The sequence below is a fragment of the Saimiri boliviensis genome, chromosome 10, assembly GCF_048565385.1.
Source record: "Saimiri boliviensis isolate mSaiBol1 chromosome 10, mSaiBol1.pri, whole genome shotgun sequence".
Classification (NCBI taxonomy): domain Eukaryota; kingdom Metazoa; phylum Chordata; class Mammalia; order Primates; family Cebidae; genus Saimiri; species Saimiri boliviensis.
The window spans coordinates 117,272,441-117,297,576 of NC_133458.1; the positions used below are offsets into that span (position 1 = coordinate 117,272,441).

The 25,136-nt window shown below is 37.7% G+C and overlaps 1 protein-coding gene across 2 annotated transcripts in view; it reads left to right on the forward strand.

Moving 5' to 3' along the window:
- VPS41 (VPS41 subunit of HOPS complex) overlaps positions 1 to 25,136 on the forward strand; it is a 186,473-nt gene that overhangs the window by 35,327 nt on the left and 126,010 nt on the right. For both annotated transcript variants that reach the window (XM_003930754.3, XM_074379801.1), the window contains 2 exons: positions 164 to 271; positions 6,957 to 7,034. In XM_003930754.3, the coding sequence (XP_003930803.1) occupies positions 164 to 271; positions 6,957 to 7,034 (186 nt within the window). The remainder of the gene's footprint in view (positions 1 to 163; positions 272 to 6,956; positions 7,035 to 25,136) is intronic.

The window sequence follows — 25,136 nt, forward strand, 5'->3', positions numbered from 1 at the left end:
ATATACCTACGCAAAATGAAACACGAAAATCTTAACCTTTAGCTATCATTGGAATTATTGACATCATTGAAGAAAGCATCTCTGGTTCTCCTATAAGAAGTGTGTTTTGAGATTTTCAAAACAAATCTTTGATGGCTGTCATTTTTCTTTGCCATTTGTGCAGGAAGAAGAGAGTGAAGAGGAACCCAAGCTGAAGTATGAAAGACTTTCCAATGGGGTAACTGAAATTCTTCAGAAGGATGCAGCTAGCTGCATGACAGTCCATGACAAGGTAAGGTAGCACTTTCAAAGGATTCTTCTGTAAATTGTTTATATTGTAAATTTGCTTGTGCTTTGGAGTCCTGATGCTTTTGGTGGTGGTTTCTTACAGTGATTCTGTCTCCTTGCCACTACTCTCTTCCTCCCCGCCAACAACAACAACAAAAAAACCCCAAATATTTTATATGTGTGTACACGCCACTCACACACATACAACACACTCCAAGAGTGTATTAAGTAGAATGTAGACAGTGATCAAAATGAAAGATTTATGTGATGTGGTTTTTGTAAACTGTATTGATCACTTAATTCCTCAAGTTTTGAGAATTAAATTAGGAACCTGTTAAGATTTGAAATAATGTGAAGCTCAGTGCCTTTATAAGAGTAAAAGAGATTACACTGTAGGTGTTAGGAATAGTATAAATGCCCCAAATTCTTACTTATATGAGGGAATGAATTTATTCCACATCTGGGTCCTTGCTATAGCAAAGCTCCCACCAACTTTCTGGGTCCAGGGTAAGTACTAGATAGCACTCTTAGCCTGTTCTTGGACCAAAACAGTTTGTGTCATAGAATATTGGAGGCCAGGGAGCTTCAACTGTTGCTCTCTTCTTCCCTGTGACCTTGGAAGTTTTAATCCTTACACAAAAAGCAAACTCTGCTTGTCTGATCCATCTCCTGGCTTTATCCTATGTTACCAGTAGTGTGGCCTCATCCTCCCCCTTGCTTCCCACCCAGTTCCTTTTTACTTCAAACTTTGTTTCATTGTAAATAGAGTCCTGTACCCACAACACTTTATTAGAATGTGTGCCGTCTTTCTCTCGTTTTACCAGCAGCCCTCTCCTTTGAGTTGCCTGCTATTTGGCTGCAGTGCCGTCGACCCCTTTCTGTTGCTGCCATTGTCCAACTTGGGTCACTTTTCTTCACTCATTGAAGACTGGCCTTGCAGTTCTTCAACCAAATTCAATTCCAGTGACCCTCACCTCTTCCCTGTTTCATCTCCTCACTGGTAAGGCCATACTTTGGATGGTGTCAGCACTGAAACTTGAGGATCTCTAGCCTCCATGACACTCTCTCTTGACCCCTTATTCTTCAAGCTTTTGTGCTCATTTTCCCACAAGCTTTATGACTTTATGGAGTCTTGATCTCTAATCTATTCATTCTTTTTCTTTTATTTTTCTATGTCTATGAAATGATTAATTATCCTAATTCTATCTTACCAGCATCTTCAATTCTCTTACGTCCCTGTCTTCCCATTGTGCCCCTCAGCCATACTCTCAATCCTGAATTAGTGCTCTCACGACCAGGACAGCCATGTGCTGGTACACACTCACACACCTGGGTAAATTTGTCACTAAAAATTGTTCTGAATTATTTGTCCTTTGTCAGTTCCTTTAGTCCTCAGTCCCTCTTCTGAACCTCTGTCCCTTCTTTCTTAGAGGATGATGTCATTTCTATGTAAGAAGATTGAAATTGCCAGGTATGATCATCCTCAATTCTTGACCTCTATTTTACACCCTTTCTTACCCACAGGAGATTTTCTTTCTTTCTTTTTCTTTCTTTCTTTTTGCTTGAGATGGAGTCTTACTCTTGTTACCCACCCTAGAGTACAATGGCATAATCTTGGCCCACTGGAACCTCCGCCTCCTGGGTTCAAGCAGTTCTGCCTCTTCCTCCCGAGTAGCTGGGATTACAGGCACCCACCACCATACCTGGCTGATTTTTACATTTTTAGTAGAGTTAGGGTTTCACCATATTGGCCAGGCTGGTCTTGAACTCCCGACCTCAGGTGATCCACCCACCTCAGCCTCTCAAAGTGCTGGGATTACAGGCATGAGCCACCATACCCAGCCACCTGCCAGAGATTTTCTTCCTCCTATTCATGAATCTTTTTGTCCACTTTTGTTCTTCACTTCATCGCATTGCCTCCCTTGTTTCTTAGAGATACATATTATGTCATGGAATATCTCTAATGCTACCTGTAGGTAACCAGGAATCTACTTTATATCTCTGTAGATTTGCCTATTTTTGCATATTTCATGTAAATGCAGTAAACATTATTTGATCTCTTGTGTCTGGTTTCTTTCATGCAAATATAATGATTTTGAGGTTCATTCATTATGTAGTATGTATTAGTACTTCATTCTTTTTTGTTGTTGAATAGTATTCCATTGAATGGGTATGCCATGTTTTGTCTATTCCAGGCATCCCCAAACTTTTTACACAGGGGGCCAGTTCACCGTCCCTCAGACCGTTGGAGGGCTGCCACATACTGTGCTCCTCACACTGACCACCAATGAAAGAGGTGCCCCTTCCTGAAGTGTGGCGGGGGGCCGGATAAATGGCCTCACGGGGCCACATGTGGCCCTCAGGCCGTAGTTTGGGGATGACTGGTCTATTCATTCACCAGCTGATGGACATTTTGCTGATTTTAAATTCTTAGTTTCACTTTTCTTCTCAGAACTTCTTTATCATGACACCATTTTTTTTTCTATTTTCTTGACCATTTGTGATAATTCTTTCTGTTTTTTTCACTTTGCTTTGCTTCTACTTTTCCTTTACATGTTGGCTTTTCTAGGATTTGGTCCATTATCCACATTTCTTCGTAATTTGTACTTTATCTAAATCTCTGGATTTCTGTGACCACTTGCACAGTGACCTTTTCTGGAGTAGGATGCATATTTATTTGGGTGCCTCTTAAATATCTTTATCTGTTGTTGTCTTTTTATCTGAACCTCAGCATGTCCATAATGAACTCATTTTCATTTCCCTCTAAATTTGCATCTATCTTTGTTCTTTATCCCATTTGGTGGCATCACTGCCTCCTTTGTCACCTAAGCCACAGATGAATCCTTCACCCCTTTCACCTAGCCATTCCCTAAGTCCTGGTGATTTTCTTACTACTCTTGTTCTAGCTTAGGCTCTTATTTTCTCCTGCCTCTACGTAGCAAATAAATCTCTTGTGCCTCTGATTTTTCTACTTTAATCCCATCTGCCACCTGGTTGCCAGAATGATCTGCTGAAAATACAGATTTTAAAACCCTGGTATGATTTTTCAACAACTACAAAATAAGACCTGAGCTCCTTAATGTTGTGTGTAAAGCTCTCTAAGATCTTGCCCTCTTTATATTATTGGCCTGTCTCTTACTGCTTTCTGCCATTAGTGCAGTGCTCTGGCAGCAACACTTGGCTGTTTCTACTCTAAACACCCCCTTCTGCTTGATCCATAGACATCCAGGCTCTTCTCTTCTGTTCAGGCATTCTTTATTTTTCCTGGGAACTAACACACATACTCTGAACTTGTGTATTTTTCTTCAGATTTGCTTTCACTGTATTTTGTTCATAACATTCTACTAAAGTAACCTTCCAGAAACCTGAACCTGATCATGTAATCCTCCTTCTTAGTAATTCTTTATTGGCTTCCTGATGACTTAATGATTTAGGTCTACCCACTCGGATTTCCTCTACTTCCCTGTCTTTCATCTCTCCATAAATATTTGAATGCCTCATATTAGCTGACCTTTTCAACCTTATCACCTCTCTCTTCCCCTGGGTATGAATTAGATGTGTCATTCATAATTTCTTGACTTTGTTCTGCATTTTATGTGTCTCTGTGTCTTTGAGCAAGTTGTATCCACTCTGCCTAAAATATTTTTTTTTTTTACCACAAGTCTACCCTGTCTGCCTTAGTGTCTATTTTCTAATTTCTTCTTCAAAGTTCAGCACAGCTGTCATCTACTATGTTCCATAGGGTCTTAGAGATACTTCCATTTTAAACATACTCTTTAAATTTAATTGTAATTAATCCATTTTTATGTCTATTTCTCCTATTATACCATAACCCTTTTAAGTCACACTTGCTCATTGTCTAAGCATATTATAGTGCTTTTTGTGTGTTTGTTGAATGAACCAGTGAATGAATGAAATGGAGAACAATGTTTGCCTGCCTAGAGGTCAAACTTTTTTAACATTGTACAAACCAACTTTGCCAAAGAGCCTAATGGTTGGGAACAGTAATCAATGCTAACTTTTAGAATATGCACTCTTTATCTGAAGTCCGTGTTTCTAAAGAGGATTCTGATCCAGTTAAGAGTGTTTGAGCTTTTAATCCTGACACTAATTCTGCTACTCATCAACTATTTCCAGGGAAGTCTCATCAACTTTCTGAGCTTATTTCCTCCTGTGTAATTGAAGGCACTCCTTGCTGTAATGCTTTGAATACTATAAAATGCTATGTGAAAGGTAGATGATATTAGACAGTTGACCATATTTTAAAATGTACCACTTCTTGTTTCCTTTGTGATGTCCAAAGGACTGCTTATCACCTTTACTACTTGTTTCTTCACATAAAGTCCAATCTGTATGGAAGTACATATATCAGTTAGTTAAATTACTTACATAAAGTTTAAGGTAAAAGCAGTTGTGCTTAGTGGATGATGCCCAATCTGGTAGTATAGAAAATGAGTCAAGTTTCTGTAATTAAACATGAAAGGGTCTAATGAAATTATATCTATTCTTTGCCCGTCCTGAATTTTAAGTACTTTTAGGTTAAAAAAAAGAAACAAAACTCAATAGTTAAAAAAGTTCAAGGCTTTTTTAATGGCTAGAAGTGGTGTGTGGGGGGGTAAAATTTGAGAATTTGTATTTATATTGTCACATTTGTGGCCATTTTGCATTTTTTGCTATATTTTAAGTAGTCAGAAGTATTAGTAAGTGATGAAAATATGACTCATCTGTAATATTGGTAGTTACATAACTATAATTGGCTTATTAAATTTTTTTGAAGAGCATATATTTCTAAAAGGGGATAGCACTAGTTTATCTAATCTAATAATGAAATGTTTTCCTAAACACAGGGTAACTTGTCATAAAATCACTGAATCTTTTTTTCCCAAAATGTTCTAACATAATTTTAGTTTTTAGGATGAGAGTATAAAATTGAAATAATTATTTTATATTTTCTTTCTATTTTAAATATTAAATGAAGTCAGTAATTTAGAAAAAAGAAGGGAAGGAGTTAATACTTGGTTAAATTACATAAAACCTGCATAAAAAGTCTAACTTCCATGAAATAGAAGTTTAGAAGTGGCCTTTTCAGAGTTAGCAGAGAATGACAGCATTAAAGCATTTTAAAGATCCAAGCTCCCTTCTCCCTTAGTTTCCTAACAAACTAAATACAGTATTTATGAGGAGAATCAATATTGTGAAATACTTGGGGTGCAGTGAGCTTTTAAGGCCCATTCTTTTTTACCATAGATAGCCTCGGAATGGAGTATTGTTTGTTTTCAGTTCTTACCATATATATATTTTTTTAATTGTCAGTGTCACTGTAGAGGTAAAATTACAACCATTTGAGTCCTCTATTTCTGATTAGAATATTCTTTTGCTTCACAGGAAACATTCCTGTTGGGTTTAAACATTCAGACTAATTTCCCCCCAGAATTACCTCTTCGCCCTTTCCCTTCCAGTGCCCAAGCATTGTGTTTTCACCAGGCTTGCTGTCTGCCCCGGATGACTAATCGTCGTGGCACCTGGTGCGTTCAGGCAGGCCTCTGCAGCGGAATCGTCATACCTAGTTATGTCTGCACACCTGATGTTTTATTAACCAGTATTGATTTTTTTACCCTGGGGACTTTTTTCTTCCTGAAAAAAGGCAACCTTGCAGGAGTAAAAGGCATTGCAGGGGATGAATTTCTAATGAACTCCTTCTTTCCCTTTTTGTGACTCCTCTTTAATGTAGCTTCATATTTTAAGTGCCTGAACTGAAATTTCATTTTAAGCAATTCCATTTTGATAAATCCTTTTACATCTTGACTTTCTGTAAGGTTGTTTTTTTTAAAGATTGTGCTGCTTGGCTGAAACACTTAGTAGTGCCTGTAAATTTGAGCATTTCATTATGGGTTGCAATGAAGCATGCTCACATGCAATGAAATGCAGAGAAGTTTGGACGATTTGAGTAATGCTTAAATAAATAAAAAGGAAGAAAACTCTCATGTCATATTTCAGGTAGTCCTAAAGTTTCTTCAGGTTTATTTAGGGTTAGTTCAGAGAATTAAAGAAACAGTAGGAGTGACGACATAAGATGAATATGTAGCTCAATGTTATTTTATGACAGAAAAGTTTTTTTTTTTTTGCATGAGAATATAAACATTTACCCTCAATATTATACATTAACTTTTTTGGAAGCATCCTAAAGCTAACTGATGGTATAAGTACACCTGAGATTTCTGGTCTCAATATGGCATGGATTTTCCATTTGAAGAAATAATTTGTTGTTTGTATATGTGTGCAGCTTAAGCGGTAGCACTGATTTACACATTTGCCATAAATTAGGGCGAGTTTCTGAATCATTCTCTTCTCACTTTGAGTTCAACTGTAGGTTGGTCGTGTTTTCACTGCTGCATTTTTAATTTACTGCCTCAGTCCATCAGGCATTGTGTATAGACTGCATACACATCATTAGTTGTCAGTAGATGAGGGTCCTCATGAGTCATTCTGACAGCTGGCTTGCACTATCACAATAAAATAGGCCCTGTTCTGTTATTTCCCTGAAGCTGGAAACAAGCCTTCTCCAAGGAATGCATATCTTTTGAGACGTTGCAGATCATTTATGCATTAAATATCTTGTCTTTAAAAATAGTTTTATTATTGCTTGTGTATTAATAGTATATTAATTGACCCCTTTGTTCTTCTTACAGTTTTTGGCACTGGGCACACATTATGGCAAGGTTTATTTACTTGATGTCCAGGGGAATATCACTCAGAAGTTTGATGTAGTAAGTATTCTGCATAAAATAATGTATGAGCTAAACTTCATGTTAAGTATTTGTATTTTAAAATATTAGTTCAGCAGTTTGTTTTAATAGCATATAGAGGATCTTTATTAATTCAGTCAGAGTGATGAGTATAAATTTGAACTTTATAATATATTCTAAAAATTTAAAGGTGAACTTATAATGAAAGGGGTCTAGATATATTCATTATATATTTTAAATGGGTATCTTCTATATGCAAACTCCATGTAAAAATCTATACATTTGTTTAATTGCAGATTCTTTACTTAATTATAGTCATCTATTTGGCTTTAATTTGGGACATTTAGAATACTCCTGTGTTCTTTTAAAATTGTGACAGTGTAGAAAGTCTAGGTGAGTTGTTGTTTAAAGAAAAAATGCTGCTTTGTTAGTGAATAATAGTGCTAATTTGCATACTCTGGAAGTTTGTGGAATCCTTAAAGTATGAACTCCCTCATTTAGTGACTGTCAGTTGTAAGTATATGCCCTGTCTTCTTATTGAGATGCCAAATGTAATTGAAAATTGATTGATTACCTTATTGGATCAGTTTATTCTAAATACATAAAGCTAAAATATTTTATGTGACTGTTTTGATTCTTGGACTCTTAGGGGATTATATTGATTGAAAGCAAAGAACCAGGCTTTCTTTTGTAGTTGTGATTTGGAGTCATTGAGAATGAAGGTAATGTTGAATTTGAAGCTTGATTTTGGGGGTTAAGGTGTACCTTAAAGGTGTCAAGAACTTCCATGGTTGTGTAAATATGACACAACCATTTGGTATGAAAAAGGTGATCATTTTGGGGGACAAATACTACTTTTTTGAAGAAAGCATCAGCACTTGGCAAAAGATCTGTCTTTGGATCTATTGATATAGTTTAGAAAGGAGATTACAGTTTCTAAAGCTGACACATATGGGAAAGGAAAAGGAATGCCTTGTTTTGCTGAAAAGAAATGGAACTGTGGAATGAGTACAATCGTTGGAGCAGCACAGACAAGGAATTATGCTCTCTAATTATACTGATCCACCAGACAAATCCCTTTGATGCAAGAGGAATACTTTTGACTCTCCCTCATCTACCCCCAGATATTGGACACGCATCTTGATAACCAAAGCATTTGGTCTTTCAGTTGCCATCCATTAAAATGTGTAGCCGGTACTGGGCCAGGGCTCTTTTTTGTGGTGTTGCGTGTGCCCCCTTGCCTTTAAAAAAGATTGGCTCTATGGTTTCTTAAATTTCCTACTCCCATTAAATGAGTCCCTGATACTCTGTTTCTGTCTTTTCGATATTGAATAGAAATTGCAGTGTTTGCTTGCTAACGTTCATGGGCATATACCATTGGGTCCATTGCCAAAAGTCAGTCCTTGTATCTATTCAGTATAAGCCTTCAGTTATATCTTCTCTGATGTCTGTTTTATGTCAAGTATATCCCACATCCATCCTCTTTCAGGTAATTTATGGTATCATCCATAAATTTGTCCATAAATTTTACTTCTTTTTTCAGTCCTGACTATATAACATCTTTGAAAAGTAAGCCCTCTGTAGCTTTGCACCTCTTTTTGGCAAGAGAGCAAGAGAGTTTGGTGCTATTTTTGTTTGCTTGTTTGCCATACTCAAGAAGTTGAGAGACTGTTCTTGAAAGTTCTCATTAAGCCATGGCTTCCTTGTGATCATTGGCAGAATCTACTGAAGTCAAGCATATGTCTGCTGAATGACCTGGCAATTTGCACTCTTAAGTATGTATTCAACAAAAATGCATGCAATGCATATGTCCACACACACAAAAAAAAATACAGATAATAGCTTAATTCATAATAACCTCAAACTAGAAACAACACAAATGCCCATCAGTAGTAGAAGGGATAAATCATGGTGCATTCTTAGCAACTAAAAAGAACAAACTATTGATAGATGAATTCCATAGACTTAATATTCAGCCAAAGAAGCTAAACCCAAATGTGTTCATGCATATAATAACTTCTATATGGTGGTCAAGAAAAAGCAAAACTAAACTATAGCAATACAGTTCAAATAATGGTTTGACCTGGGGAGAGAGCACAAAAGAGTCTGTGGAATGCTGAAAATACTGTCTTGGTGGTTTTCACATGATCTACAGATGTACAAATCATGAAACTATCATTTGAAATCTTTGTACTTTATTCTGTGTAAGTTGTATCTCTATAACATGCACACACTTGCACAAACACCTATACATGTGGACATGTCTTTGGTTGAGCTTGAGCAATGCTCAAATTATCCTTGTTTTTGAAGCAACCCTTTCTGCTACTCAATTCTGAATAATACCAAATTTCCTAGGTTGATGTACTGTTCAGAGATCATTTTGTAAATGAATCATGACACACTTAGGTTATTCCCATGGCTATATATTCTACAGTTACAGTCATCTTTTGTTGATGAAGAATGACAGCTGCTAGAGTGATACTTTAGTATGCATATTGTTGCTCAGATTTCAGAATATTTGGAAGAATACTCAGCCTATGTTAATTAAAATGCTTTGGCCATAAATACTTTCTTGAGATTATTTCTAGATATAGCTTTATGTTAACTCAAAACTTAATTGTGAAAGCAATTTTACTTAACTCACAGAGTAAAATAACGTGACTTAAGAAATTCCCATGATATTTGTGCCCGCATTACCTCACTAATCATAATATAATCATGCATCGCTTAGCAGTGGGATGCATTCTGTGAAATGTGGTATTAGGCAATTTTGTCATCGTGTGGACATCATAGTCTCTGCTTACACAGACCTAGATGCTACAGCCTACTATACACTTAGGGTGTATGGTACAGCCTGTTGCTCCCAGGCTACAAACCTATACAGCATGTTATTGTCCTGAATACTGTAGGCAGTGGGAATACAATGGCCAGTATTTGTTCATTTAAACATACCTATATATAGAAAAGATACCATAAAAATATGGTATAAAAGATGACAAATGATACATCTGTATAGGGGACTTACCATGAATGGAACTTAAAAGTCTGGAAGTTGTTCTGGGTGAGTCAGTATTGAGTGACTATGAAGGCTTAGGACAGAAGTGTACCTTACTGTAGACATTATAAACCGTGTACACTTAGGCTACTCTATATAAACATTTCCTTTTTTCTAACTAATATGTTAGTCTTATCTTACTGTAACTTTTTTTACTTTATAAACTTTGAATTTTTAAAATGTTTGACTTGTTTTGTAATAGCACAGCTTAAAACAAGCACATTGTACAGCTGTACAAAATATTTCTTTTTATATTTATTCTATAAGCTCTTATTTAGTTTTTTTTTTCTTTTTTACTTTAAAAAGTTTTAAAAACTTTTTGTTAGAAATAAAGGCACAAACACACACATTAGCCTAGGCCTACCCAAGGTCAGGATCATCACTAGCACAGTCTTCCACCTCCACATCTTGTCCTACTGGAAGGCCTTTGGGAGCAATAACACGCATGGAGCTGTCATCTCCTGTGGTACAGTGCCTTCTTCCTGATACCTCCAGAAGGACTTGCCTGAGGCTGTTTTACGGGTAACTTCTTTTTTGTAAGTAGGAGGAAAATACTCTAAATACTGATAAGAAGTATAGTATGGTAAACACATAAGCCAGCAACGTATCATTTATTGCCATTATCAAGTATTATGTAGTACAGAATTGTGTGTGCTATTCTTTATATGAGTGGCAGCTAACTAAGTTTGTTTACACTGGCATCACCACAAACATGTGAATAGTGTGTTGTGCTGTGATGTTACTCGGGTACAATGACACTGGGTGATAATTTTCCAGCTCCATTGTAATCTTTTTAATTTAAATGTTTAGGAAAAGATAGCTTGTAAAACGTAACAGTCTTATGGGACCACTGTAGTGTATGGTGTAAACCAAAAATAAAATTCTAAGCCGCTCAGTCTACTGAATGGATTCTTCCTCTCAGGATTCTAGGAAAACCTAAAAAACTAGTTCAGGCTGTGATGGGAAGGGGGAGTCAGACATGTCTCATTCTATTCTCTTCTTTTTGGAATTCAGGCGCAACTGACCAGCATTAAGACAGAGATCTTAAGACTGGCAAAACAGACTCTTTGTAGTGTGAAAGGAAATAAGATACCAAATTCTAACCTCGCTTAGACATAGCATCACATGGCAGATAGCAGGCTCTGAAAGAAGTCAAAGTATTTCACCCTAATATGTATTTCTTTACATATTTTGAAATAGCTGTGTAAAGCTGTCCCTTGTGGAGAAAATTTACATTCGGCAGAGAATCTCTTTCCCTTTCCATGCCTTTTTCTGATCCTGAAGAGTAGCTTAAAGGTATTACCTCTAACGGTGCCACCTGTAAGACTTCATCTACAGAGTAAGAACCCTGGTCTCCACAACTCCTTATCTTAACCCAGACACTCCTTTCTACTGATTCTAGGTCTTTAGATAATAACTTAATTCATTCAGCCAGTTACCAATCGGGAACATCTTTGAATCTGCCTATGACCTGTAAGCTGTCCCTCTTTTCTCTCATCTCCCTTTTGAGTTGTCCCACCTTTCTGGACCAAACCTGTATATTCCTCACATGTATTGATTGATGTCTTATGTCTCCCTGAAACATACAAAATCAAGCTGTAACCCAATCACCTTGGGCACATATTCTGAGGACCCCTTGAGGCTTTGTCATGGGTCATGGTCCTTATATTTGGCTCAGAATAAATCTCTTTGAGTATTTTACAATTTGGCTTTTTAGTCAGCAGTGGGTATAGGTGGTCTCTTGTTGACCAAAATGTTGTTATGTAGTGCATTACTGTAGTTACTTTTTCTTTACTAGTCTCTACTTTATTTAAGCATTTTAATTTAAAACTTGTTAATTAAGGGTACTTACGTGAAGGAGTGATCAAATTATTGTGCCATGTCTCTGTTAAATATTTCGGAGCATTATGCCATGTGTTTTAAATATGTATTCCTTTAAGTGTGCTAGTGAGAGAGCAAAGAACTTGCTGATCAAACATAAATTTCTACTGTTTGCCTTTATGTGTTTTTCTTTCTTTGCTAGGAATAGAAAATGATGAGGTTTTGCCGTAAGGCACTATGGCAAGAGACATTATATAAATATTTATAAAATGGATGATTACTAAAAAAGGGGATTGAAACAAGACAGGAGCTTAGTGGGCATTTTGTGTTAAGATAAATATCAAATTTCTGAAATTAATCTCTTGAGGCAGAGGTGGGCTGATGATTCTCCTTGCCGGGTAGCAGAATCTATTGGTACCTCTATTCCTGTTTTTGGTTTGAGATTAAACTAACAGACTGTATTCCTTAGTTGCTGATACCTTTCATGTTCATATGCTGATAAAAACCCAGACCTCTGTCCAGACCCTGGTCATTTCCTGAAACCCACCTTTCTAATCTTTGTTTTAATTTCTTCCCTCTCCAGTAATTTTTATCTGCTCACCACCTTCTGAATATTGCCGTGGGCATGCTTGTTTCTAAGCTTTTGATCACTTCTTTTCTCTCTAGTGTGCACGTCTGTGAATCTCCATTCTTCCTGTAAAGTCCTTGCCCTGGATTGTATCCCTGAGGTGTTTCCTTCCTCTGAACTCCTGTATTATGACTATTTCACTTGTAGTGTGGCCCCTCCTAGTGTCAGTACCAGCCTGACATTCATATTTAAAGTCTTAGAGGGCAGTTGCCATGTCTCGTGGTATACTTCTCTCCTCTTCCTCGCCCTTTCTCTTTTCTCTGGTGCCATTTGGTATCCAGTAAGTGTATATTGGCTGGCAATATTATTTTGAAACATATCTATGGAACTGGTGATTTTCTGTTACTGCCTTTCAGGAGGGCCTCTGGGAGCCAGTTCTCTGTTCTCATTTGTATTTTTCTACCTTCACTTGCCCATTGGATGTATAATTAGAAATTTTATATTGAGAGCTACTGTAGACTGAATTATTCCCCACCTCCTAATTCATATGTTGAAGTCCTAACTCCCAATGTGACGGTTTTTAGAGCTGGGGCCTTGGGGGGTAATTAAATTTAAATGAGGGCCAGGCATGGTGTAAACTCAGGAGGCTAAGGCGGGGGATCACTTGAGCTCAGGAGTTCCAGGCTGCAGTGAGTTATGATTGCGCTACTGCGCTCTCTAGCCTGGGTGGCAGAGCAAGACTGTGACTTTAAGAAACAAAATCAAGTTAAAAGCAATTTAGATGAGGTCGTGAGGGTGGAGTCCTCAAGATGAGATTAGTGACCACATAAGAAGAGACAGGAGAGATCTTCCCTTCCTCCCTTGTTCCTGCCAGCCATGTGAGGACACAGCAAGAAGGTTGTCTGCAAGCCGGGAAGAGAACCCTCACCAGAACCTGACCATGCTGGCAGGTCGAGGCCCTCCAGCCTCTAAAACTAGGAGAATTTCTGTTGTTTAAGCTACTCAGTCTATGATATTTTGTTATGGCAGTTCAAGCTAATGAAGATCAGAGTCATAAATCTTACTTTTGGAAAGTAACCCTTATCTTCAGCAGTATTTAAGTTCTTAATATATACTCATACCTTTTAAACTTGCTTTGGAGAATGTATAAAGTCATCAAAGTTTAGAAACTAAAGAGACTTTAAAAGATCATTCCAGGTGTAAAAAGTACCAAGGAAGGAAGTGTGATATAAATCGGGCTTGAGCTGTTCTGGTTATGTATTCAATGCCCACTACTCTTCTACCCACCTCTCCTGGTACATTCAAGACCTCCCTTATATAGGGAGACATTCTTACTAGGGCACTTCCCTAACTTAACCTAAGTTTCAAGGCATGTTTTTCTGCCTGGTTCCTCATCTGTGAGTAATAATGGTTTCATTTTTCTCCCTGGACTTTGGGACTTGACCATCTTTTGGACTGTACTCCTGACCTTTTGTTGCTTTCTTCGGCTTAGAGAATTTATTTCTAATATAAATCAGCTCCTCTTTTCTCTTTCCTTTGGATTGATATATGAGTGTTTAGAGGATCACCCATCTCTCTTTGTGTTTCAGCCAAAGAAACCATCATCTTCCTTCTCTCCTCTCTCTTTGACAGTCTAATCCTGAAGATTCAGTGTTCCTTTAAGCGACTTAAATTGCATTTTTAGTATTCACAGACACCTTTTTTATCCTTTGCATGGCTTAACCATCTCCTTCTTTGTATTACCTCCACTTTCCTTTTTTTTTTAACCTCCACTTCTTGAACCTATGGTACTTTTGTCACAATTATTTGCCTCAGTGTTATTTTCCCCATAGAATGCTAATTTCCTGAGGACAGTTTGCGTAATTTTTCTCTGCATTCTCAGTGCTCAACATAAAAGTTGGTGAACTGATAAAAATGAGAAATTGATGAAAGTTGACTGAACTAATCCATAGTTCCAAATCTGCAAAGTTCCACATATTGAGAGTATTTTCCGGATAATCAAGATTTTTTATGCCTTCCTCTTCCGCAACAGGATTTTGTGTGTACATTATAGGAAATTGTATGGCCATGACAATCTAAAGAGATCTATATAAACTGTAAAAGACAGTTTATATAGATGCCATACATTCATTATTCACCTAAACAGCCTGACATGTTTTGGCCTTATTCATAATGTGGCCAGTGTGATGTTGGGGTGACTATTCATTGAAAGAATATTTGTAAACTTAATAATTTGTAAACTTAATAATCTGTAAACTTAAGCTGTGTATCCTTGAACAAAGAAACCCTTCTCTACTCTTGGTCTAATTGTACTCGCTATTGACCTTAAGCAAATACTATCTGTAGTATGCTGTTCTAGATGTGGCATCGTTAATTGGGAAGCAGGGCATGTATCTTTTGATATGATCAAAGTGGTTCATTGTTGGCTCAAATGTGCCAGTGCCTGTAATACTTGTTTAAGACTGATTGACAGGTCTCAGATTCTTGTGTGTTTAAAGAACTTGTTTTCTATATTGGAACTCCATATTTTCAGTGATAAGAGATGTGTCAAATGAATTGAGAATTACTTAAATGGAAATCATTCCAACTTCTGATAAATGATGCCAAGGCAAGTCATATTTCCAATTTTCTGCATTAAAAAATAATCTCAAGTTTATGGGTTAAGTATTTATAGATAGCCCAATAACTTTGATGGCTTCTACGCACCAACGTAGCTAAGAAAACATAGTCAGAATTCAGGATGCTGCTATCTTTTAAAGTGTCATACTTACAGAATGTTTAATATCTGACCCTTTAGTGGTAACTGCATTTGGGCAAATATCCCTTAAATAGCTAAAACTGAAAATATTCCTTCACTGAATGAAATTACCCTGGTATGTCATATATTTCAAAGTCAGGGTTGAAGTAATTTTAACTTTTTGGAACATGACTGTGAACTGGGTAGCAGACTGGGGCTTAGTTGTTTGAAGCCTTTGGATTTCATTCTTCAGTAGAGGGTACTCTCAGTTCTGGTGGTTCTTTCTTTGGGGTGCAGTGCCATTATTGCAAAGTACGAGGTTTAAAAGGATTATGAATAAGGTGGAGACCTAGGGAAGGAATCTCCACTTTTGCAAATGGGAGATGGGGAACTTGAAGAAAGTGAAATTTGAGGTGAATCTGGAAAGATGAGTGTGCATTTTCCAGGTTGTTAGAGTGACGTCAAGACAAAGGGATGCATTCTTATGAAACAGGGAATCACCAAAGGGTGAGGAACGTTTGCCATGGACTTTTTATCTTCATATATATTGTGTTAATTGTCTAGTAGTATCTTGAGAATAGGGGCGTGGAGAGGAAAGAATGGATGGTGAGATGCAATAGGAGCAAATTATTTGGCAGGTTTAGCCAAAGGACCAAAGGAAAAGGAATGGAATGTTTTCAGGGGAGTGTCTTTGTGGTGACCAACTTTGAAGTTCAGAGGGTTTAGGGAACTAAGTGAACCAGAATAATTATGGTAAATCGGATGTTATGGACCAGAAGGCAGGGGCTTTGTATATGAATAAGGTATGAGTGTCTGTGTGTATAGTTTAACAACAAATAATTTATACCTTGAGTTTGTTTTGTTAATAATAGACTTCTTAGTCTCTGGGAACCATGCCAGGGTATATCAAAATGAGCTTTCTTAAACAAGCTCTGTTTTTTTTTTTTGTTTGAGTGACTTTGTTTTATTCACTGTATCTAGAACTTATTTATTTGGCTGTAATTCCTAATGTTTTTCATTTGATAGGATCATGATATATTAGGATAGATGAACACTTAAAGGATATTTTTCATTCATCCACCCAAGACATGAAATTCTGGTTATCCACACAACAGTTTGGTTTGACTGTTGGACTAGGTATCAACCCAATGACGAGAACCAAGGAAATATAGTAAGATATAGTATTTAGTAAAGGGAGTTTATTACTCATAACAAGTAAGAAGAACACCAGGGATAGTTCTCAAGGCAGTGTCTCCCGAAGCTGAGGGAGGGTCAGGTTTCATAAGCATCGGAAAATGAGTTGTGATCTGATTGGATCTTGTAATGATGTGATGCTGGGAGGCCTGATCTGACTGGATCCTGCTGTAAAGTGATGCTAGAGCTCCACTTGATTGGATCCTGGATTCTGTTGTGTGGTGTTCACGTCTTAGTTCATTCCCTGCTTTTAGGTTCCCCCTGTGGTTGCATGCTTGGTTCATTTGGACATGCTCAGGTTACGTGACGTGAGGGTCCATGGCAACTGAAAACATACAACTTCGTTACCCAGAAGTTGAACCATATTGTTCTGGTGTGGCTGTACTTCCACAGCATTCCTGTTATTTGGTTGTCCAGTCTTTTATACTTCTAGTAAGAAGAGTTTCATTACTTCCATGGGCACCTATTAAATCTTAACATTTTAGTTCTTTATTTAATTTATAGCAAGGAAAAATCATATTAAAACTAATTAAAATGGAATAATGCCTGCCACTAAATGTACCTTTACAATGGCTAAAATTACAAAGACTAATCATACAAAGTATTGGTGAGGATTTGGAGGAACTAGAACTCTCGTACACTTGCTGGTGGATGTGCGATAGTGTAACCACTTTGGAAAACAGTTTGGCAAAATTTTAAAACATTAAACATGCACCTATCATACAGTCCAGCCATTCCAAACTTAGGGAATGAAAAAATATGCTTCTACGAAGATTTCTACGTGAATATTCATATCAGTTTTACTTGTAATAGTCCCAAACTGGAAACAATCTGTATGTCAGTTTTCAGGTGAATGGATAGACAAAGTGTGGTATATCCAAACAATGGCCATTCAACTCATCAATAAAATGGAATGAACTATTGATATGTGCTAAGCATGGATGAATCTCAGTTCTATTATGTTAAGTAAAAGAAGGCAGACTCAAAAGGCTACATGTTATGACATTTGAATTTGTATAACATTCTAGAAAATGCGAACAAATCTGTAGTCACAGAAAGCAGATCAGTAGTTGCCTGGAGTTTCATCTCAGAGGAAGAGAACTAAATGCCCTGTGGGGTAGCCTAAAAATCTGATTTCATTTTACTGATATGGAAAGAAAATTAATATATTAGGGCACTTTTCATTGCTTAGTGGCCGAAATGTGTGTGAGTCCTACTCTAATCATATAGAAGCAGTTTCTTACAGAGAAAAAGCAAGTTTGTTATGCTTTAAGTTGTTCAGGAACCAACTTTTCAGTGTCCTGTACACATAGTGAGTGACGCTAAATATTTGGGTGGGGTGGGGATCTTGTGACTGACCCTTTCCTTTGAATACATTCTATGAGGTGAAATCACCTGGACAGATGCTATAAACATTTTCAGGGTTCTACTGCAGATTGCTACATTTCCCTGCAATTAGGTTATACCCAAATATGTTTTCACTGACACTCTGAGAGTTTATCAGTATATCTCATCACCAACATTGGCTGTTATTATTTGAAAATTCATTGTCACTTAGATTTCTAGAAAATGGGAATTTATCAGTTTAGTTTGTATTTTTCTGGTTACTAATGAGACTGTTTACTCTTGAGAATTGTTTATGTACTTTGCCAGTATATGTGTAAAGTTCTAAATTGATTTATAATAAAAAAGTTCATTGTTTACAAGCAGAAATAACATTGTGCTGGCTCATGTGATGGCTCAAAATCAGAAGAATTAAGCTGCTAGCAAGTCAAATTTAACATTTACTAGTCTTGGTATTATTATTATTATTATTATTATTATTATTTTTAAAAGACAGGGTTTCACCATGTTGGTCAGGCTGGTCTTGAACTCCCGACCTCAGGTGATCCGCCCGCCTTGGCCTCCAAAGTGTTTGGATTACAGGCATGAGCCACCACGCCCGGCCTAGTCTTGGTATTATTAAATAAAATACCTATGATTTACTTTTAGGAAAACATTCACTTTCACACTAAATTAATATTTTAAATCTGAACTTTTTTTCATTTGCTTGTGCAGTTGATTCTTTAAGTTCTTTAAAAGCTTAATTAGAAGGTGTTGGTACCAAGTTTTAAGAGTATATATAGTTTTGTTAAAATGTTACCTACGTAAGGAACTCTTACAGATCCATAAGGAAAACCCAAGCAACTCAGAATGAAATTAGGCAAATGACATGAACAGGCGGTTCTCAGAAGAATACCAGATGCCCAGTAGCCATGTGAAGAGATCCAACAGTAATCACAGAATAATAAGGGAAATGTGAAGTAAGACAATATGGTACCATTTTATACCTGTCAAGTTGGCACAACATTTAAAAATCTGATCAATACCACATTCCGGTGCTGGGCCAGGGAATTGGAAGCTCTCCTCCAGGGTGGAAGGCATAGAAAGTCTGGACACGACTTCTTATTTGAAGAGTCACAAATGTCTTCAAGTCTGTGGGCTTATCTTTCAATTTCCCATTTATGATGTTTTAGGTTCAGAAATTTTTTATTTTAATTCAGTAAATATGTATCAATCTTCTCATGCATAATTTGTGGTTTTTGTGTCTTCTAAGGGAAATTGTATTTTGCTCCTACAAAGTTGTAAAGATATGATACGGAAGAGGGGCAAGGAAATACTGGGAAGGGAAGGTTATGGTCCCTGGCTAGGGCTCCACCCCCAGGCCTGTACCTAAGAACCTAGGTGAGGACAGGAATTTCTGTTTTCCTGCCCAGATGTTGCCTTTCCTGAGACCACCCTGCTGCCACGCCCCTATCCTGTGCCTGTGAAAACCCTGAGACCTTAGCATGCAGAGACACAAGCAACTGGACGTCAAAAGGAGCACATCAGCAGAAGAATACACAACTGAGAGGTTGAGAGGAGCACATCGGTTGAAGAGTACGCCAACAGGCACCGGCAGACACCAGCCTGCTGGCAGGCCATTGACCGGCGAACAACTCAGAGTTTGGCCTGGGCGGTTGGAGGAGAGCCCAGGCTGCTGAGCTGCCAAACTCCAGAGGAAAACCGTCTCCCTTCTGGCTCCCCTATCTGCTGGATTTACTTCCACCCAGTAAAACCTTGCACCCATTCCCGAGCCCAAGTGTGATCTGATTCTTCTGGTACACCAAGGCCAGAAACCCCAGGATACAGAAAGCCCTTTGTCCTTGCGATAAAGCAGGGGATCTGATTGAGCTGACTAACACAAGCCACCTACTCATGGCTAAACTGAAAAAAGAGCGTCCTGTAACACACGCCCACTGAGGCTTCACAAGCTGTAAACATTCACCTCTAGATCCTGCTGTTGGTTTGGGAGCACCACAGCCTGCCGTAGGGGTTTGAGCATGCTTCTCCTCGGGTTTGAAAAGAAGTGAGACACACCCCCATCACATGCCCTGTGAAGGGGATAAGGGAACTTTTTCCATTTCAGTATTCTCTGTATTTCCTTCTAAACTTTTAAAGTTTTGCTTTTTACATTGTCTTCACTTTTCCTCAAGAAAAAAATTCTCACTAGATTGTGAGAATAATTTATTCCTTGATATTGTGGCAGATACTGAAGTTCCTATCTTGCCAGAAAAAAAGTTACACAAAAATGAGTCCCCTGAACCTACTAGTTTCCCATTTTCTTTCCTTAGCTCCTGTCCAGCCCTTGAATCTGTTGCATGAGTGGAATCTACTCTCCTAGATTGGATGTAGAAAGAGCAGTGGCAATGGAATGATTAGAGAAGAAGTGCTGGCGGGGCTGGAATGTCCAGCAGAGGGATGGCTGGCAGGTGCTGGAGGTGGCAGCACCACACGTAGGCCGGGCTCGGGGTCAGATGCCAGCCAGCCAGTCCTTGCCCCACGTTCATTACCTTGGCGTGTTACCTGACCTCTTTTTTGCTTTCTTCATCTATAAAGTGTGGGTCATAGTCACACTTCTGATTTACATGATGGTTTGAGAATTATGTGAACTAACACATGTAACATATATAACACAAGGCTTAGTAGACATTAGTTGTAATCAGAAGGTGGATCAAGCTAAGAGTCCAATTGCACATGTTTACTACACTTCCTGAAGAACTATTATTTTTGAATTTATTCATAAGGGCTTTAATACTGTTCAGTTGTATGTGGGGCAGGCAAACTGAAAGGGAGGTAGGGGAGAAAGAAGGAAAAATGAAGAGGGGAAAAAAGAGAAGCTTCTGCTACACACCTGTTCTTATACCCATTTTGCTGCCTCTCCCTTCCATCAGCTTCTGTGTTTATTTGGGAGGAGTGGGTAGTTTTTAATCACGTGACACAAATAGCATTTTAAGAACATGATGAAGGTTGGGTAATCAGATTGTGGGAAGTCAATCCCAGTGCATATCTAGTGAGTTGACTTCAGAAAGTCTTTTTGATGCAGCAACATGGTTTATAAGATGCTTCTTTTGAGAAGTTTTGAGAGAGGACAGACTACTTGGAAAATTATTTAATGGGGATTGATAAAACAGTGTTTTTACACTGGAGAACATTCTAACCATAATTTCTGTGGCGGAAGTAGAGCTGAATTTGTGAAGTGTTAAGTGGTCTTTCTTCATCATATGTTGTAAATTAGGCATTTTCTCTTTGGTTAGTAACTTGGTCTCAGTTATTTAAATTATTTGTACTACCCACCCTTTTTAGATAAGTGACTTTTACTAACTTGGAAAACAAAGGCTTTACTCTCTCAAATGTTTAGATTCTAGATAAATAGAATGCATTAGCATTGCTGCAGCTATTATTAAATCAAAAATAAAAGTGAGAAAAATAAATAGGAACATACCTTTACTCCTAACAGATTTTTTCTTTATCATTGATGATATTATTTATTTGTATGTTGAGAACTTAAACAGGGATATTTATGGACCCTGCTGAGACGTTCAGAAAGCTCTGCAGCCTTCATGGATCTGCTATATGTTTGGCTCTCTGTAGCTGCTTTTATTAGTGGAGTTTGTCCTCAAAAGCATGGCATAGCAGATCGTTAGGACTAGGATAGCCCAAGGATCTGAGCCTGCGGATCTAAGACTTAATTTTACAGAACATTAACATAGTTATGATTTCCTTTTTAATTGTCTGGTCTCAGGTATGACAACCCCGTTTCTGTTGCCTTACTCTTAGAGAAAAAAATGCATTACACTCTCTAGGCAATGTTCTCTTGGAAAAAGGGAGGATTTTGTTTTCTAGAACTGTAGTGTTAGATGCCCTGTGGCCTAGGAATCTTAAGGGTGTGGCCAAGTACTAGAGGATGCTGTATTTTTTTACCAAACCCATTTGGGCACTAAAACATCAAAGTTTATTTCTAGGCTAAATTGTCATTTAAAATAGTTCAGATCAGTTGGGTTGTGTATGTATGAAAATGTCTGTTTTGTGAATCACATTTGGAATGGAAGGGATTTTCCCTTCTTCACTGAGTTACGGCTCCACAGACAGCACTGAGCTGCTCCCAAAATGTCCCGCCAGTGGGACAGGCCTTTTTATTATTAGACAGCTTATCTTTTTAAGTCCTTGTATCTTTTTCAGTGTGGTCTATTGGACCAGACAAGGTGAACTCTCCTCTTTTTTAATTTAGAAAGAAAGGTCACTCTGCCTAGTTGCAAAGACTGTTTTTCAAGCCTCCTGATAAATATTATCTCTTCAGAAGGCCTTGTTCTCTTCTACCCCTCAGTGTTTTCTTCCGTCTCTGTGACGTTTTATCCTCCATCATCTGCTTCCATTATTCCCCATATATCCTCTTGATGCTTCTTTTAGCTCGTTCTTTCCTTTGCTGGTTCTTTATATTGCCATCACACTGTTCAAGTCTTTATTGAATCTCACCTGGGTTATTGCAGTAAAACTCCACTGATCTCCCTGCCTCGTGTCTCTCCTAATCCCTCCTTCACACAGCTGCCCAAGTAATCTCCCCACGGTAGTACTGGGATTTTGTTACCCCCCTCCCTGAAAACACTGGACTGACTCCTTGATGCCTGTGGAATAAAACAGCTCTTCTGGGAGGCACTCAGGACTTCTGTTTTCTGTCGTTAACAGTGTTCCCCTGCATTGTACCTACAGGGTATCCAGACTTCGTTCTTCGGCTCTCATTGGAATGCACTTTCCTGTCTTTGCTTACGCAAATTATCGGTGTCTCATCTTCTCTGTGACATGGTCCTTGATGACTCCATGCAGAAGAGTATGTGTTTGGTATTCATTTAGTAATTGCTTCTTACTCCTTTAGCAAACAGTCTCAAAGGATGTGCTAGGGATATTAGATTAATAAAACACAGACCCTGTTCTCAAATCAATTCACTTGTGGAACTTGCCATATAAACAACGGTTTGTAATGTGATCTGTTAAATTATAAAATAGAGTTACGTTCAGAGTACTGGGGTCACAGATTCTGTACACAAACACCTTGTATTCAGCCGTGTTTGTCCATTTGTTAAAAAAAATTCTCCATATGATGCCAGGTGTTTGGTACTATTAGTTGCTTTTTTGTTAAATGCAGTTATTAATGAATTGTTCTGCATTATTCCCTTGCAGTAATCCAATGACTTGGTCATTCTGATTTTCTTCCTCTGTTACTCTTTCTTTTGTATCTTTGTAGATATATGTATAAGCAAGGAAAATATTTACTTGGTTTAAGAAGAAACAGTTTTTTAAATCATATTTCACACATTATATGTCACCAGTTTGAAAACTTAGTTGTCTTTCGTTTCCGGTTATTTATATATGGAAAAAAAGTGTATCCTTTTTACCAATGGTGTTCCAGTCAAGTGGATTGTTTCACAGTGGTATCAAAACCAAATGCAGTGCTTGGCATATGGCAGGTGCTTAGCAATTCTTCATTGACAGTGTGAATTCTAGAAGGAGAAACTTTGTTGGTTACTTACGCTGTTACTCAGACTGGTTTTAATTCACGTAGAAGGTCCTGTTAGTTTTCTCTCTTACCTGCCAAATTTAGTATTGTAAATAGCCATTCAAGACATCATGGGGACACCACAATGAAACTTGTCCAAGGTGTTGATCTAAACTGTTAGGGAAATGTAACTTTCTCTTAGTAGCAGTAGGATGTGGGTATTGCAAACTCTGGGGAAAATGAGCTTCAACTCTGGATTTGCTGTTCATCCACCTCATTATACAGGACAACTGCAGAGTTTGTGGCCTCCCGGAAGGTGACTATCTTAAACTTGAACGGTATTTCAATGATTTGTCAGCTTAATAAGGGCAAGGACAACATTTGTTTTGTTTACCACTGTGTATCTGGTATCCAGCACAATCCCTGGCATGAGAATAAAAGAGATGATTTGTACCAAAAGCCTGTTTCTTTCCTTCTATTGAAGTAACATTTTGAACATTGCCCAGATTGTGAATAACTGCCTTGAGTACATAGTTACTGTCTGGTGCCGTGTGCAAGCCAGGCTTCTACTATTGTCCGTGGGCATGTGGCAGGCACAGGCAGAAGATGAAGTTTAACAAAAGGAAAACAGCTCAAGGAATCAGCAGTATGCCAGCGTCTTAGGAGGCAAACCCTTCCAAATCCTCTCTATGCTTTTAAAGGTTGTTAGGATTTAGAAAACGAACGTCTATCTAATAAGTCTTCTGCAGGCGGAAAGGACGTTCCATGCCCCTGCCTCTGTTGAGGTTCTGCCGTCCTGGTGGGTGCAACAGCAGGGTGAATATCTGAGCCTTTTACCTGTCAGCCATGCCCGCAGGGCTGTTGGTCTCAGGCGCAGAGTAGGGACAGCAGCCTAGGGCTTTAGGGGTCAAATGAAGTTGCAAATGGCCGTTTCCTATGGTCTCATACGTTTACAGCATATAAATGTGCCTATGGGGGGAGGTGGTTGAAAACTCTTGATTAGAGGAAAAGTTAATTTAAAAAGTAGGGATATTTTAGTGAATAAGCAGAGTCTGATTGATAAGACTTCTCATAAATGCAGAAAATTTAAGCTCCATTGTTAAACAGGGATGACATGGATGGGCAACATTGTTTTCTTTCCAAATAAGATGACTCTTCCGCAAAATTTCTTCCTGTTTACATTCTCAGATTATTTTTATTTCTTCTGGATTATTTCTAAGATGTTAAAGTTTAATCAAGAATGTTTATATTTATATTCTAATAGAGTAATTTGATTTTTAGATTATTAGAATGGAAGTTAAATCTGAGTGGCTAAAGTTTCCTAACAAATTTACCTTTTTCAGTCAGACAATATTCTTATGTTAGAAATTAAAGAATATTAGGGTATATGGAGATACATGTAAACGGTGTACTCTGGGTATCTTAAAGTAATCAATTTATTTTATTCACTTTGATTTTGTAGCATCTGGGCATAGTTCTGATGAACCATAAAGCTACTTGAAGGACTGCAGCTCATTTGTAATCACTGGGAAGGAATCATCTGCAGTTCAATCCACTATGATATTTGAGGAGCATTTATGCACTCCTGTATTAGGAGTTTAACAGTCATCACCTCAAATAGTAGACATGTAATTTTTCGTATTAAAATAGCAATATTGGTATGACTAAATTTTAGCTACTATATAACTTAAATATTTTTTGCTTAGAAATCAGCATTGCTTATATATATAAATAGAGGTGAACTTTTAAAAGTGTAAATTTATAGTAGATGATGAGTAGTTGTTTTTGGAATAAAAGGGTATTTCAGCTACATTATCATGCAGAATATTAAATGTAGCATAACCCAGTCATGCCACATTTTATCACTTACCCCTTCTGTTTATAAATGACTTTGC